General features: G+C 40.7%; 1 protein-coding gene across 1 annotated transcript; it reads left to right on the forward strand.

Annotated features, from left to right (window-relative positions):
- Positions 1 to 15,706: 15,706 nt before the first annotated feature.
- On the forward strand, positions 15,707 to 16,459 carry LOC122492407 (proline-rich protein 23A-like). Its single transcript, XM_043596074.1, has one exon. The coding sequence runs from the start codon at positions 15,707 to 15,709 to the stop codon at positions 16,457 to 16,459; it is 753 nt and encodes a 250-aa protein (XP_043452009.1).
- The last annotated feature ends 1,563 nt before the right edge of the window (positions 16,460 to 18,022 follow it).

The raw sequence follows: 18,022 nt of genomic DNA on the forward strand, positions 1-18,022 counted from the left end.
AACAGCCTCTTTCTCCAGGCATCTCTAACTACAAAAAGCTCTTGTGTCTATTTATGCATAAGCCATCTAGACAAAACCTTGAGATTTTAATTCAACTTGATAAGAACCACCAAAAAACCATTGTTCCAGAAACTGGAAGCAACTAAGATGTCCTTCAACAGGCAGATAGGTAAACAAACTATGATATATGCATACAATGGAATAGTATTCAGTGTGAAAGAAAGAAAGAAAGAAAGAAAGAAAGAAAGAAAGAAAGAAAGAAAGAAACTAACTAGTCATGAAAAGTCATGGAGGTACCTTAAATGCATATTGCTAATTGAAAGAAGCCAGTCTGAAAGGACTACATAATGTTCTGAAAAAGGAAAAATTATAGAGACAGTAGAAAGATGAGTGATTGCCTAGGTTCAGAGGGAGGGAGGTGGTGAAACACGAGGGATTTGTAGGGTGGTGAAACCATTCTGTATATTAATGAATGCATGACATTATGCATTGTCAAAACTCCTAGAACTTTACAATACAGGGTGAACCTTAATGTAAACCATGGACTTGAGTTCATTATAATGTACCAATAGTGGCTTATTAATTGTAATAAGCATTCCATAGTAATGCAAGATGTTAATAATAGTGGAAATTGTGTGGGAGAGGTGTGATTTATGGAAACTCCCTGCTATCTGCTCAATTTTCTGTTAACATAAAACTATTCTAAAGAAAATAAATCTATTACTTTTTTAAAAGGTAAGGAAGAAAAAGATCCATTAGAGAAGTTAACTTCAAGGATAAGATTTTTGGATGAACATACATTAAAAAACAAGTTGATAGCTTCATGACATAAAGGGAAGTAGAACCTGACTCATGTACAATAAATGAGGATTTTGTTAGAAGTCTGTCAGAGGCAAGTTCTAGAGATCACTAAATGTCAATTTTTATCTACTTCAACCTCTAAAAACAAACTACCACAAACACTGGTTATTATAGCCCCACCTTTGATGCACCTGGAGAGGTTTATCCCCTTTATTTTAGGGTGGTAGCTATCAATGAAAAAAATTGAAGATTCTGCTGAACAAGTTCCAGCCTCCCCACTTGATTTTATGGTTTCTCATTCACTACAGATATTACTATTAACAGAACCCACATTTTCAACCAGCCAATTAATAACCTATAAGATGCCACTACTCTTTCCTTTTCACATCATACATAACTCACCCATGCAATATCCTGAATCCTGCCACTCTCCTCTTCTATTAAAAGAAGAGGAAGCCCATGATTGTTTTACCTCAGTTAGGGAACTCTCTGTGTCTCACTCCAATTCATTAGAGACTCCTATTGATAACCTTGACCTAATATTATTTGTTGATGGATCATACCTCAAAACTGGGACTGTAGGTTATCAAGCAGTATATACTATCACTAATCTAAACTCTCCTTTAGAATATAGTCCTCTGCCTCAGGTAAAATCAGCCCACGTGGCAGAACTTATTGCACTTACAGCAGCTTGTCAATTAGTCAAAGACCAGAAAGTAAATATATACTATAGCAGGCATGCTTTTGGAGTAGTAGATGACTTTGGGACGTGTGGAAGCAAAGGTAATTTCTCACCTCTGCTGGTATCCCCTCAAAAACAGACAAGTTAAGCAACTTTTAAATGCACTCCTATTTCCTAGGGGTGGCTACTAGAAAGGTGGAACCCCATGCAAAAATAGATAATATGCAAACTAACAAAAATGTTCTAGCAGATCACTATGTCAAACAAGCAGCCTTAACCAAAGCTACAGTGGTATAAATCCCTCGGGTGGCTCAAATGAGCCATTAAAGAACATCACAAATAAGTCCCTAAAAAAGGAAGAGTGAAAAAAAATCTAGTTGTCCCTTTCACTCAGATAATCTCTGATGCTCTCAAGACAGATGCTTGATGGCATCAGAGTATTTCATATGGATATTAGCTAAATTTCTCCACAAAACTGCTCATTGGTTACTATCTTAAATCAACAATGGTGGGTAACCTTTAAAAGGGCAAATGATTACAACAGCACCAAAAGGAATAAAATATTTTAAAATTTTTTTTAATGTTTATTTATTTTTGAGACAGAGAGAGACAGAGCACGAATGGCAGAGGGTCAGAGAGAGGGAAACACAGAATCTGAAATAGGTTCCAGGCTCTGAGCTGTCAGCACAGAGCCCGACGCGGGGCTCAAACTCGCAGACTGCCAAATCATGACCCGAGCCGAAGTCGGCCCCTTAACCGACTGAGCCACCCAGGCGCCCCAGGAATAAAATATTTAGTAATAAACCTAATCAAGGAGGCAAAAGACTTGTACACTGAAATCTATCAAACATTGCTAAAAGAAACCAAAGGTAAATGGGAAGGCACCCCATGTTCACATATTGGAAGACTTAATATTGTTAAAATATCAATATTACTAAAAACCATCTACAGATTTAATGCAACCCCTATCAAAATACCAACGTTTTTTTCATAAACACAAAAATCCATCCTAAAATGCATATGGAATCTCAAGGGGCCCCAAATAGCCAAAACAATCCTGAAAAAGAAGAATAAATTAGAGCTCTCACATTTCCTGATTGCAAAACTTTATACAAAGCTACAGTAATCAAAAGAGTGTGGCATTGGCATAAAGACAGACATAAGACCAATAGAATACAATAACGAGTCCAGAAATAAACTCTTGCAGATATGGTGTAACGATTTGCAGCAAGAGTGCCAAGACTATTCAATGGAGAAAGGACAGTCTTCTCAACGAACTTTGTTGGGAAAATTGGACATCCACATGTAAAAGAATGAAGTTGGACCTTACTTTATACTACATACAAAAGTAAGTCAAAATGGATAAAAGACTTCAACATAAGACCTAAAACTATAAAACTACTAGATAAAAATATAGGGGAAAGTTTCATGACATTACATTTGATAATAATTTCTTGGATATGACACCAAGCCCAGGCAGCAGAAGTAAAATAAGCAAATTGGACTACATCAAAAATTAAAACTTGTATGTATCAAAGGACACAACCAATAGAGTGAAAAGGTAACCTATGAAATGGGAGAAAATATTTGCAAAATATCTACATATGTGATGTGATCTTAATATCCAGAATAATAAAGAACTCCTACAACTCAATGGCAAGAAAAAAAATCCTAATTTTTATTTATTTTTTTTAATGTTTATTTATTTATTTTGAGAGAGAGAGGGAGCATGAGCAGGGGAGAGGCAGAGAGAGAAGGAAAGAGAATCCCAAGCAGGGTCAGCTGCTTGCAGCTGCGCTGCAAGGTCAGCGCAGAGCCCAACATGGGACTCGAACTCACAAACCTCAAGATCATGACCTAAGCTGAAACCAAGAGTTGGAGGCTTAACCTATGAGCCACCCAGGCACCCCTAGCCTGATCTTTAAATGGCAAAAGACTTGAATAGACATTTCTCCAAATATAATCTATAAATGGCCAACAAGCATATGAAAAGATGTTCAACATCACTAATCATTAGATAAATGCAGATCAAAATTACAGTGAGATGTCACCTCACAGCCGTTAGGATGTTTGCCATTTGAAAGAAAGAAAGAAAGAAAGAAAGAAAGAAAGAAAGAAAGAAAGAAAGAAAGAAAGAAGAGAAGGGAGGGAAGGAAGGAAGAAAGAGAAAGGAAGGAAGGAAGGAAGGAAGGAAGGAAGGAAGGAAGGAAGGAAGGAAGGATGGAAGGGGAAGGGAGGGAGGGAGGGAAGGAAGAAAGAAAAAGGGGTGCCAGGCTTAATTGGTTGAGTGTCCGATTCTTGATTTTGGTTCAGGTCATGATCCCAGAGTTGTGGGATCAAGCCTCATGTCCGGCTCTGCACTGAGTGTGGAGCCTGCTTAAGATTCTCTCTCTCTCTCTCTCTCTCTCTCTCTCTCTCTCTCTCTGCCTTCCTCTGCCTCTCTGCCCCACTTACTCCCTCTCTCTCTCTCTCAAAAATATAAAATTAAGAAAGAAAGAAAGAAAGAAAGAGAAAAAGCACAAGTGTAGCCAAGGAGATGGAAAAACTGAAACCACTATGCACTATTGGACATAATGCAAAATGGTGCAGCCATTATGGAAAATAGCATGGCAGTTCCCCCAAAAATCAAAATACGACTACCACATGATTCAGCAATTCTACTTCTAGGTATATAACCATAAGAATTGAAAACAAGTCCTTGAAGGGATATTTGTATACCTATGCTGATAGCAGCATTATTCAAAATAGCCAAAAAGTGGAAGCAACAAAATGTGCACAGAAGGATGAACAGATATACAAAATATGGCAGAAGCATGCGGTAGAATATTATTCAGCCTTAAAAAAGGAATAAAATTTGGGGCCCCTTGGTGGCTCAGTCAGTTAAGGTCATGATCAGTCAGGTCATGATCTCATGGTTCATGGGTTCCAGCCCCACATCAGGCTCTGTGCTGACAATTCAAAGCCTGGAGCCTGCTTCACATTCTGTGTCTCCCACTCTCTCTGCCCCTCCCCTGCTCGCGTGCTCTCACTCTCTCTCTCTCAAAAATAAACATTTTTTAAAAACGAATGAAATTCTAACACACACTATAAACATGGATAAATATTGACGACCTTATGCTAAGTGAAATAATCCAGTCACAAAAGACAAATACCGTATAACTTTACTTATATCAAGTATCTAGAGGACTCAAACTCATAAAAAACAGAAAGTAGAATGGAGGTCTCCAGGAGCTGGTGAGAGGAGGCAATGGGGATTTGTTGTATAAAGGATATAGACTTTCCATTTGGCAAGATAAAAAAGTTCTGGAGATTGGTTACACAACAATATGAATATACTTAATACTATTGAACAGTACACTTAAAAATGGTTAGGGTGGTAACTTTTATGTTGTGTGTATTTTACCTCAGTTTTGTTTAAAAGACACCTGAGGTTTTTTCTAGTTCATGCATCATCTGTCAACAACATAATCCTGGGAACACTATAAAGATGGCACATAGCCAGGAACCAAAGTTTCAATGGGTCTTTGAACACCATCAGATAGATTTTATCCAGCTTCCACCCCCATGAGATATGAATATGTTTTAGTTTTTGTATGTCTGCTTTCAGGATGGGTTATATCATTTCCAGTCTGAAAATCTACAGCCCTTATGGTAATTAAAAAGCTGCTTGATGTTGTGTTTCCAACCTGAAGTATACCACATTTTTTATCAATGACCAAGGCATATACTTTATGGGAATCATTATAAAAGAACTCTGGGAATGCCTGGGTGGCTCAGCCGGTTGAGTGTCCAACTTTGGCTCAGGTCACAATCTCACAGTTTGTGGGTTCGAGCCCTGCATAGGGCTCTGTGCTGATAGCTCGGAGCCTGGAGCCTGCTTCTGATTCTGTATCTCCCTCTCTTTCTGCCCCTTCCCTGCTCACTCTCTGTCTCTCTCTGTCTCTCTGTCTCTGTCTGTGTGTGTGTGTCTCTCTCTCAGTGATAAATAAACATTTAAAATTTTTTAAATATAAAAATAAATAAGAGATCTCTGGAAGGCATTGCCTCTTACTCAAAAACTATACTGTCCTTACCACCCACAATCTCCTAGAAAGATTAACAGTAGCAATGGCATCCTTAAAATAAAATTAGCAAAACCTTAAGAAACCCTTACACTCCCTTGGCCAAGTGTATTACTACTAACTCTTATGAGGCCATACACTCCACTCCCTTGGGGACACATTGGTTATCTCCCTATGAATGGGTAACTGGAAAGCCCATGCATTTAGAGATTTACCTCCAATACTAGAATCTGCCCTATTATATGTAGACATGGCAAAATATTGCAGGAGACTCATATATTATACCCAGTCCAATCACCAACAAGGGAAGTCCACATTCCAACCATATCTTCCTAAAAAGCCTCTTCGTGATTTTTGGTTAGGAGATTTCATCTACTGGAAGAGATATCAAAGAAAAACTACTCTTGAACCTCATTGGAAGAGACCCTATTAGATACTGTTAACAATAAATAACAGCAGTGAAACTCCAGGGAATCAATCCTTGTGTTCACATTTCACAACCAAAAAGCAACTCAGAATTCCATAAAATGTAAAGTCTCTAAGGGACATCAAATTGAGTATTCTCAGAGATCCTGTAGAAAAGCCCATCTTTAGAACCAAACGGCTAAGGAGTGACATCAGCAAGAAGGCAGAATAGGAAGTCCCCAACACTCTTCTCCCCATAGAAACAATGATTTGACAGTCATTAATGACCTTGCAGGCCAGTAACGAATGGGATGCTTTATTCAAAGTACTTAAAGAAAAAACTGCCAACCAAGAATATGATACCTGGCAAAACTGTCCTTTAAAAATCAATGATTAAAAAGTTTTAATTAAAATAATTAAAAATAAAAATCAAAGGGGTGCCTGGGTGGCTCAGTTGGTTAAGTGTCCAACTTTGGCTCAGGTCATGATCTCAAGGTTCATGAATTCCAGCCCCATGTCGGGCTCTGTGCTGTCAGCTCAGAGCCTGGAGCCTGCTTCAGATTGTGTCTCCCTCTCTCTCTCTCCCTCCCTTGCTCATGCTCTGTCTCTTTCTCTCAAAAATAAATAAACATTAAAAATTTTTAAATAATAAATAAATAAAAATCAAAGCTAGAAAAGATTTTTCCAGGGGCTCCTGGGTGGCTCAGTTGGTTAGGTGTCCGACTTGGGCTCAGGTCATAATCTCACATTTTGGTTTGTGAGTTTGGGCCTCATATTGGGCTCTCTGCTGTCAGTGCAGAGCCTACTTGAGATCTTCTGTCCCCCTCTCTCTCTGCTCCTCCCCCACTCACATGCACACTGTCTCTCTCAAAAATAAATAAACATTTAAAAAAAGGAAAGAGTTTCCCAAGCAAAAACGGAGGGAGTTCACCAACATTGGACTTGCCTTAGAAGAAACCCTAAAGGAAGTTTTTCAAGTTGAAATGAAAAGATCTAAACAACAACATAAAAGCCTATGGAAGTATAAATCTCACTGCTAAAAGTGAATATAAGGACAAACAGAAGATTGTAATAATGTAATAGTGGTGCATAAATCACTTTAACAGTAGTATATAAATTAGAAGACAAAAACAGTAAGGATAACAATAACCACAAAAATATGTTACTAGAAACACAATATAGAGAAAAGTAAAATCTGTCATCAATTACATAAAGTACAGTGGGGGGAGTAAAGTATAGAGTTTCTGCAAACAATTGAAGTTAAGGTGTTATCAGCTTTTAAAAGATTGCTATGGGGTGTCTGGGTGGCTCAGTCATTTAAGCATCTGACTCTTGATTTCAGCTCAGGTCAGGATTTCAAAGTTCATGGGATCAAGCCCTGCATTGGGCTCTGTGCTGACGCTGCAGAGCCTGCTTGGGATTCTCTCTCTCTCTCAATAAATAAAGAAACATTTTTTTAAAAGATTGCTATAACTACAAAATGTTCAATGCAAACCCCATGGCAATCACACACCAAAAAAAAAAAAAGTACAGTAGATACACAAAAGGTAAAGAGAAAAGAATCAAAACACACCACTAAAAAAAAAATCAAACCATGAAGAAAGAGAACAATGGGAGAGAGGAACAAGAGAACTACAAAAAAGACAAAACAATTAACAAAACATCAGTAGTAAGTCTTTACCATCAGTAATTACTTTAAATATAAATGGAGTAAACTCCCCAGTCAAAAGACATACTGAATGGATAAGAGGACAAAATTCAATTATATGTTGTCTACAAGAGACCCACTTTAGATTTAAGGAAACACAAAGGTTGAAAGTGAAGGGGTAAGAAAGTCCATGCAAATGATAACCAAAAGAGAGCATACCAAAACTTAAGGGATGCAGCAAAAGTAGTATCAAGAAAGAAGTTTGCAGCAATAAACACCTACATTTAAAAAGAAGAAAAATCTCAAAGAAATCAACCTAACCTTGTACTTCAAAGAACTAGAAAAAGAAGAGCAAATCCCAAAGTTAGAAGAAGGAAGCAAATAGTAAAGATTAGAGCAAAAGTAAGCCAAATAGAGAATAGAAATCAATAGAAAAATCAACAAAACTAACACTTGGTTTTGTTTGGAAAAAATAAGCAAAATAAACAAACCCTTAGCTTGACCAGGAAAAAAAGAGAGAGAAGAGGGGTGCCTTGGTGGCTCAGTCAGTTACATGTCCAACTTCGGCTCAGATCACGGTCTCACAGTTCATGGGTTTGAGCCTACTTCAGATTCTGTGTCTCCCTCTCTCTCTGCCCCTCCCCCACTCATTCTCTCTTTCTCTCGCTCTCTCTCCCTCAAAAAATAAACATTTAAAAAAGACAGAAATTTCAAATAAAATCATAAACGAAAGAGGATACATTACGTAGATAACTAAGAAATAAAAAGAATTTTAAGGAATTATCATGAACAATTATACACCAATCCATTGGATAACCTAGAAGAAGCCAATAAACTCCCTGAAACCTACAACCTACTAAAACTGGAACAAGAAGAAATAGAACACCTTAACAGACCAATAACAAATAAGGAGATTGAATCAATAATTAAAAACCTCCTAACAAAGAAAAGCCCAGGACTAGATGGCTTCACTGGTAAATTCTACCAAACATTCAAAGAAGTATTAACACCAATCCTTTTTAAACTCTTCCAAAAAATAGAAGACGAGGGAATTCCAAAGCCATTTTATGAGGCCACTATCACCTTCATACTAAATCCAGACAAACACACCACAAGAAAAGAAATACTAGAAAATCAAATTCATCAACACGTTAAAAGGATTAAGTATCAGGACCTAGTAGGATTTGTCCCTGGGATGCAAAGATGATTTAACATATACAAATCAATCAAGGTCATACACCACATTAACAGAATGAAAGATTTAAAACCATGTGATCTTCTCAATAAATGCAGGAAAAGCATTTGAAAAAATTTAATATCCATTCATGATACAAACTCTCAACAAAATAGATACAAAAGGAAGTTACCTTACCACAATAAAGACACAATTGACAATCTCACAACTGACATCATGGTCAATGAGCAAAAACCGAAAATCTTTCTTATAAGATCTGGTACAATACAAGAATACCCACTCTCACCACTTCAATTCAACATAGTACAACAACATATGACTATCAACATAGAGCACTTAAACTAGAAACAGAATTTACACATGCAAACACACACCTACACACACAAACACTATAATTTGTGCCCTCCTATATGCCAGAGAATAAAGAATCAGCAGTTAATCAGCCTCAAGTCCCAGCCTAAGACAATTTTATTTCCATAAGTAGTGACTTCTATTTCTCCAGAGCATCACACCCTACACATAAAGAAATACCTGAAGGGGCGCCTGGGTGGCGCAGTCGGTTAGGCGTCCGACTTCAGCCAGGTCACGATCTCGCAGTCCGTGAGTTCGAGCCCCACGTCAGGCTCTGGGCTGATGGCTCGGAGCCTGGAGCCTGTTTCCGATTCTGTGTCTCCCTCTCTCTCTGCCCCTCCCCCGTTCATGCTCTGTCTCTCTCTGTCCCAAAAATAAAATTTAAAAAAAAAAAAACGTTGAAAAAAAAAGAAATACCTGAAGACAACCACTTCGGTCTATAAGAGCCAAAAAAAAAAAAAAAAAAATCCCCAGAATCAAAACAGGTAAAAGTTTTGGATACATTTTTAAAATATTCCTATAATTTATCATAAAAGAGCACAGCCATAAAAATAATTAAAAGAGGGGAGCTTGGGTAGCTCAGTTGGTTAAGTATCTGAATTTTTATTTCGGCTCAGGTCATGATCTCACAATCGTGGGATCAAGCCCTGCATTGGGCTCTCCGCTGACAGCACAGAGCCTGCTTGGGATTCTGTCTCTCTCTCTCTCCCCCCCCTCCCCTGCTCATTCTCTCTCTCTCTCTCTCTCTCTCTCTCTCTCTCTCTCTCTCTCTCTCCTTCCCTCCCTCCCTCCTTTGCTCATTCTCTCTCTCTCTCCCTGCCTCTCAATAAATAAACTTTTAAAACTAAGAAGAAGGATGAGGAGGAGAAGGAAGAGGAGGAGGAGGAGTTATTTGAGGAAAGGACGTTATTTGAGGAAAGGAATTCCAGAGGGAGGAAATAGAGAAAATGGAATGGAGGGCAGTATTTGAAGAGCTTCATAATGAATAAGAATGCTCATGGTGTGAGTGGCTGGCTCAGTCAGTGGAGCATGTGTTTTTTGACCTTGGCGTTGTGAGTTTGAGTCCCATGTTGAGTGTAGAAATTACTTAAAATAAAATTCTTTTAAAAAATGCTGATAATTGATGAAAGAAAAAAATCACTTATATATTTGTATATATTGTTGAGTGTCCACTATGCAGCTGACAGTGTTCCAAAACTGAGGATATAGCAAAAAGCAAAACAGGTAAAAATCACTGTCATCATAAGCTTACACTCTGGTGAAGATAATACAGAGGGTAAACAAGATAAATAAAGAAAATGCACGCCATGTTAAATACTGGTATGTGCAAACAATTTACGGGAAGTAGAAGGTCAGAGATTAGCATTTTAGATAGTGTACTCAGGGAAAGCCTCAGAAATGGAGCATTTTCAGTAAAGTCTGAAAGAAATCAGGAACCATGCAGATAGATAGGTAGGAGAAAGTGACTGAAAAGTTTGTGAGTATGCCTGCCCATTTCTAGGAGAAGCATAGAGTCAGCCAGAGAGCTGTAACCGAAGGAACAAGTGGGAGAATCACAGGAAATACACTTTGATGTGATGGGGGTAGGAAGTCCAGATCACACAGAGAGAGCTCTGCAAACCCATATAAAAATATTGGCTCTGACTCTGAGTGAAAGTGGAAGAGTCTGACATGGTCTGACTTACTGTTTAATAGAATCACTCTAGCTCATGTGTGGAGAGTAGCCTGAAAAGAAACAAAGAAAAGATGTAAGGATGGGGTGCCTGGCAGTCTCAGTCAGTACAACGTGCGACCCATGGTCTCCAGTCAAGAGCTCCAGCCTCACATTGGGCATAGAGATTACTTTAAAAAAAACAAAGATGCAAGGAGACCACTTAGGAGGCTTCCACAGTAATTCACTAAAGGGATGAAGATGATAGCAGGAGGTAGCAGGAAGGATGGTAAAAATGGCTACGGCCCAGAATATCCAGGTAGAATGCATGTGATACATGAAAGAAAGATTCTCAAGGATAATTTCAAGTTTTTGGCTTGAGCAACAGAAAGGAATTGCCAGTTACTGTGATGGAGAACATTTTGAAAAGATCAGGTTTGGGGAAATACAAGGAGCTCAAATTTGGACCTGAGGTTTGGACTGCCTATTATTAGACTGACATACATAAAATTGGCAATATACAACCATTCTGACCTACAAAAATGAAAATTGCACATGGCTCAACTTAATAGATATCCAGGAGAAAATGCTGGCAATGCAGTTGGATGTTGGTGATAAAAGTACAGAAGAGGGACTCATGTTTGGGGGTCATGAACATACAGATGGCATTTAAAGGAAGGCAATGCAGGTTAACAGAAAAAAGATAAGGCCAAGAAAGGGGTCCTGGGATATTCCCACCTTCAGAATGAGGAGCAAACAGCTAAGGAAACTTGAGAAGAAGCCAGAGACAGACTGGGAAAGTAAAAAGTCTTGGATGCCAAGGGGGGAAATGTTTAAAGGAAAGAGTGATGGTGGCAAGTGTTGCTCATAACTCAAGAGAAGAACTGACAATTAACCACAGGATTTCATAATGTGGGGATCATTAATGACCTTAATGAGAGCGCTTATAAATGACTGGCCTGGGAAGACGTCTGATTAGAGTGCGTTCAAGAGCAAGTGAAACATGGCAAATTAGAGAATGCAAATATAGTTGACTAATTTGAGCGTTTGGTGTATGAGGAGGGAGAAAATTAATGTCGAAATTGGAAGACAGGGGCAGCTGGGTGGCTTGGAAGGTTATGCTTCCAACTTCAGCTCAGGTCTTGATCTCATAGTTTGTGAGTTCGAGCCCCGAGTTGGGCTCTGTGCTGACAGCTCAGAGCCTGGACCCTGCATTGGATTCTGTGTCTCCCTCTCTCTGCCCCTCCCTCTCTCTGCCCCTCCCCTGTTCATTCTCTCTCTCTCTCTCTCTCTCTCTCTCTCTCTCTCTCTCTCTCTCTCTCTCTTTCAAAAATAAATAAACATTAAAAAAAGAAGAAGAAATTGGAAGAGAAAGTCACATCAGCAGAGTTTTTGTTGAAGATGGAAAATTTTACCTCTCAATTATATATTAAAGATACTTAATTGATGGAGGTAGTAAAATTTGTTCTGGACAGAGAGAAGGGGATTCTAGACCGATGTTCTTGAAGAGTCAAAATGAGAGGAGATGAACTGCACAAATGGAGGGAGTAGACTTTGCTAGAAGCACAGACATTTCATCTATAGGAAGAGGACAAAAGGCACAACATATAATCCCAATTAAGCTTAATGAGATGCGATTATGGGAATTTGGGGAAATTTTTTTTTATTGTTTCTATTGTCTCAGTGAAAAAGAAAAAGGTGACCATCTAGGTGAGAAAATAAGGGATGAGGTATCAGAGGTTTGAAGAGAGCAGAAAGTATGCAATGTTCATCTGAAAGAATGAAAAAGTGAATGAAACATATTAAGATCACTGGGCAGCAATTAGTAGCCTACTTGAGGTTGGTGATCATGAATTTAAAGTAAGACTAGTCAGTGGGGTTGAGTGTTTTCCTCCAGCCCCCCTCAGCTGCACAAATGCAGCCACAAAATACCAAATATATTAACCAACAAAGCAGGAAACAAGAAAGGGAGAAAAAAGATATAAACATGACAATGATTATGATGACTGCCCATGGAATTTAAGTTCTAGGTAAGGAGGGAAGTAAGGACCTGATGGTGTCCGTTTCAGTGAAAAGGTGGTAGGATCGATGGATTTCATCAGAGGGATGGAAGGACCAATAGAGTTTGGATATTTGAAGGACTAAGCTAAAAAGTTAGGAGGTGGTGCTCTGAGAATAAAATGTTTCAAATTGTGATTATGGAAGGGCTACAATTTGGAGTAAAGGCAAGGTCAAGAGTATGAGTCAATGAGGAAAGAGGACAACATTTTTGAAGGGAAAAAGAAGTCAGAAGCCAACATTTGGAGGGGCGGGGCGGGAGAAGAATCCATGAGAATATTAAAATCACCACACATTACACCGAAGATAGAGTGAATGAGGATTGTAATGGATGAAGCACTAAAGTCTTCAGACCGTAACAGAGATTTGTGCAACACATACATTTGATAAATGGTGGGTATACAGTATGTCTGAAACCCAAGTTTTTTAAACAATATTTTGATTATTTACAGATTGTGATAATACCATGAAGGTCATAAAGAGAGTGATGAGATAAAGTGAATGGAGAAAGCCATTTCAAATAAAACAGTCAGCAATGGCCTTTTTCTGAAGGTGCTATCTGGGTTGGTGTTTGACAAGGAAGGTACCAGCACTGCATAAAGCTGAAGGAAGTGCTGAAACCCATTTTTTTAAATAAAAAAAAAAAAAAAGAAGATAGGAACATTGCAAAGAAGAAAATAAAAGAATGGCCAAGAATCGTATGAAAAAAATAATCAACCTTGACTGGCAATCAGAAATGAAGAATGTGGGGCGCCTGGGTGGCGCAGTCGGTTAAGCGTCCGACTTCAGCCAGGTCACGATCTCGCGGCCCGTGAGTTCGAGCCCCGCGTCGGGCTCTGGGCTGACGGCTCAGAGCCTGGAGCCTGTTTCCGATTCTGTGTCTCCCTCTCTCTGCCCCTCCCCCGTTCATGCTCTGTTTCTCTCTGTCCCAAAAATAAATAAACGTTGAAAAAAAAAAATTTTAACAGAAATGAAGAATGTAAACACAATGAGAGTATTTTACTACACCAGGTTGGAAAAGATTTAGAGTCTGGCAGTAAGAAATGTTTAGGGGGCGCTTGGGTGCTTGGGTGGCTCAGTGGTTAAGCCTCTGACGCTTGATTTCAGTTCAGGTCATAAACTCACAGTTTGTAAGATCCAGCCTCACCCCAGGCTCTGTGCAGACAGAGCAGAGCCTGCTTGGGATTCTCTCTCCCTCTCTATGCCCCTCCCCCACCCGTGCATGTAGGTTCTCTCTCTCTCTCTCTCTCTCTCTCTCTCTCTCTCTCTCTCTCTCTCTCTCAAAATAAATAAACATTTTTAAAGAAAGCTCTGCAAGGATGTAGTGAAATAGAAACAGACTTTGCTCAGGAGTGTGATCTATGGAAAACATTTGGGGGGGAAAAAGAGAGGGAAGTATTACCTATTAATCTGACAAGACACACATAATACCAGTTAGTTATCCACTCCTAGGTATATACAATAAACACATGAGTAAAGAGTCCATGATCTAAAATCCAATAAGTCTGCATTTGATTCCCACATCTAACCCAAATTAGGTATTTAATTTTGGATAACTTAGCTGACCAATCCCAGTGTCAGCTATTGTGAAGACTGAAAAAATCATTTGTTTTAAATAGGGCAGGAGGAAACTTTTGGATGTGGTAGATATGTTTATGGCATTGATAGTGTGATAGTTTCATGGGTGTTCACTTCGCCCAAATTCAAGTTGTATACATTAAGTACATACAGCTTTTTATACGCCAATCATACCTCATTAAAGTGCTGGGTTTTCTTTGGTTTTGTTAGAAAAAGATCACTTTTTAAACACTCAGCACAATGGTGAAAATGTCATAATAATTTCTCAAACAACGATTTAATTATATTATTTTTTATTTTTATTGATATTAATAATAATTTTACAACAGCCTTAACCTTCAGGAAGAACCTGCCACAAATATTTTACTTTCGTATCGAAAAAGAAGTTTTTCGGGGCTCCTGGGTGGCTCAGTCGGTTAAGCGTCCTACTTCGGCTCAGGTCATGATCTCATAGTTTGTGAGTTCAAGTCCTGCCTTGGGCTCTGCGCTGACAGCTCAGAGCCTGGAGCCTTTTTCGGATTCTGTGTCTCCCTCTCTCTCTGCCCCTCCCCTACTCACACTACTCTCTCTCTCTCTCTCTCAAAAATAAATGAACATTAAAAAAAAAAATTTAAAGAAGTTTTTCTAAAGAGAAATCAGTATTTTCCATTTACTCCTGAAATGATAGACCAAGCCCTAAAGAAATTTTATGGAGCATTTGGGTTAAGTCCATTTTATGGGGGGGGGGGGCGGGGGGGGGGAAGTGATCTGTTTGAGTGGTCTTTTCTCTACAATGGATAAAATCACAGGAAAACATTGGTCCTAGAGGGGAACAATATTTGTAGTTCTATTACCAGTATATCTTTCTTTTTTTCTAATAATGAGTCACACAAGTGTTCTCCCCCTTAAAGTCCTATAAAAGTATGTTCTTACCCCCTTCCTCGGATATTGGGCTGCACCGATCTCTACGGGGCGGAGCCTCGGAAGGGGCGGGGCTTAGCGTGACAGAAAAAGACTGGTTTCGCCCTGGCACCTGCCATATCAAGGCTCAAGGCGGTCAGCGAGAGGAGCTTGGGATACGAATGCCTGAGGCCGATCCCTGCGCCACCAGAACCTGGACCGAGGGTCTCCCGGGAGGCGCCCCCAGAACTCCCGGGCACTCACTCTGCGTCGCGCCGTACCGCGCCCCGCCGCGCCCCGCAGCCTCACCTGTCACTGCGTGCAGGACCCAGCCCCTCACGCCCTCCGCCAGGGCCCCCCCCTCCCCGGCAGCGCCACCCGCAGCGTCGTCCAGGTCATGGGCAGCCGGCCCCGCAGCCCCAGCGCCTACCCTGCGCCCTGTCCCGGACCGTCGACCGGAGGACCCGGCCCCGCCAAGCGCAGCCGAACCCAGGAGCTTGCAGGCCTGGAAGGCCTGGAGGGGCCCCCGGCCGCCGGTGCCCTCACCTCGGTGGTGGTCCTGGCCACGGGATGTGCCCTGCAGATGTCCCTGGACGACGTCGACCTGGTGCTGGAGCCCGAGCCAACGTCGGTCCTGCAAGTGTCTGTCGGAGAGCTCACCCTGCTGCTGGTCCCCGAGGCCCTCCTGCGCTCAGGAGAGCAGGGCCACTCGCTTGTCGGCCTGGAACCCGGCGCTTTCCTGGGCGTGCCCGGGCACGACGTCGCCGTCGAGCAAGGATTCTTCCGCGCATCTGTCCCACAGATGGCCCCCCAAGAAGAGGTCTACGAGGAAGACGCGGACCCCGCGTTCCTGCCCCCTCAGATGGACCCTGCAGCCGGCTCCGTCGCTGGGCTCCGCCCCTGCGCGGGAAGAGTGGCCAACCCCCACCCTGTGGGCCAGGTACCAGAGCCTCGGTCTTGGGCCCCCACTCCTAGTCCAGAGAGACGCTCTTCTTTCCGCTACTTCAACCTGGACGTCCACCTTCTGGAGCCCTTCCCCAACTCGCCACTCCAACCTCTACCTCCCTCTCCGAGTCCAGGCCCCCACGCGCCTCCCCAGCGCCCTCCGGGTCCTTCTCGCAAGGCCCGAAGACGCCTGTTCCAGGAATGAATTGCCCGCGCTCCCTGTGCGCACCCCCCCCTCCCCCCCCGCCACACACACACGATTCTGGCAACCCGCCTGGAGACCTTATGGCATTCCCAGCACCCTGTGCACTGGATATTCCGCAACCTGGAAACTGTGCACCTCAGGTACAAGCAATTCCTTTTTCCGTGCAGACGGCCATCGTAGCAGATGAAGATGTCAGAAAGAGAAAGGATTCTGGATCTTAACTTTGAAGTCGAAAATCTGCCCAGAGATACCAATGTGTTTTCAGAACTCTGGGCTTCTTTACAAGAAAGACCCCTCCATTCCCCCTCGTTTTACGTCAGTTATTTTCTGTCAAACTCTACTCTTTCTCCAGCACTATACCGTTGGTCTCCTGGTTCTGCCCAAATCAAGAAATCACTGGATTTCTCATGTTGTGAGATTTAGCCATGGCTTTTCAATTTCTTGGTGTTTCCACCTGCTTTCCTCGAAAACTGCAAAATAGTATGATGGTTACCATACATAATAGTATAATGTTTGTTCATAGCTACATGTCAACCGCCTGAAGTTCTCTTCCAATCAGTTCCCTTTTCGTTGTGAGTAAATCTTAGATCTTATCAGATGTTTTCAGCATGCATTGGGATATGTATTTCTCTTTTAAATCTAGTGATCAGTAATTTCAAGCAATAGACTGTTGTAAAATGTTTGCATTCCTGCTATTCCACATAGTTTTATACCTTTCCAATTCTACCCTGAGTTTTTCTTATGTAAATCAAATTTTTAATTTTTTTAAATTAATGTATTACCATATTTGTTTCATCTATTTATAAAATAAAGTACTACTGGTAATGCTGAAGTTAACAAAATGACTTTTTTGAGAGTGTGTGTGTGTGCGTGCGCGCGCGTGCGTGCGTGCGCGCGCGCGCATGCGCCTGCGCAGGGGGAAGAGATTAGAGGAAGATGGAGAGAGAGAATCTTAAGGAGGCTCCACCTACAGCAGGGAGCCTGAGGGAGGGGCTAGATCTCAAGATCCTGAGATCTAGACCTCAGCCGGAAATCAAGAGTCTGAATGCTTAACTGAATGAGCCACTCAAGGTCCCCATTTCATTTTTAAAGAACATCAATACTCTTTCAGTTTGCCAACATGCCTTATTAATTCTTCTGTCCCCTTTTATTCTCCTACTACATTCTCAATTCTAGCCTCAATTTTCTTCTTGCTAAAGAATATCCTTTAATAGTTCTTTCCACTAGATCCTATGTGTAGTAAAACTATCTTGGTTTTGTAAGTCTGAACATGCTTATGTGTAGTAAACTCTATTAGTCTTACATGTCCGAAAATGTTATAGTACACATTCATTCTTAATTCTAAAGTGATATTTAACTACTTTGAATATATTAGTTCATTGTTCTGCCTTTTTTGTTGCCATTGTAGGCAAGAAGTCTTCTGCCAATCAAATGGTTATTTTTTATATTTGATTCTGCTGTTCATTTTAGCATATTTTTAAATGTTTTCTTTCCTGCTGGTGTCCTACAGTTTTACTGTAATATCTGTGGGGTATATTCTATTTTTATTTGGCTTGATGAAAT

Source organism: Prionailurus bengalensis, chromosome C2, assembly GCF_016509475.1.
Source record: "Prionailurus bengalensis isolate Pbe53 chromosome C2, Fcat_Pben_1.1_paternal_pri, whole genome shotgun sequence".
Lineage (NCBI taxonomy): Eukaryota > Metazoa > Chordata > Mammalia > Carnivora > Felidae > Prionailurus > Prionailurus bengalensis.

What these genes read in the sequence shown, in the direction of transcription:
- LOC122492407 (XM_043596074.1), top strand. Translation starts at nt 15,707, where the DNA reads ATGGGCAGCCGGCCCCGCAGCCCCAGCGCCTACCCTGCGCCCTGTCCC.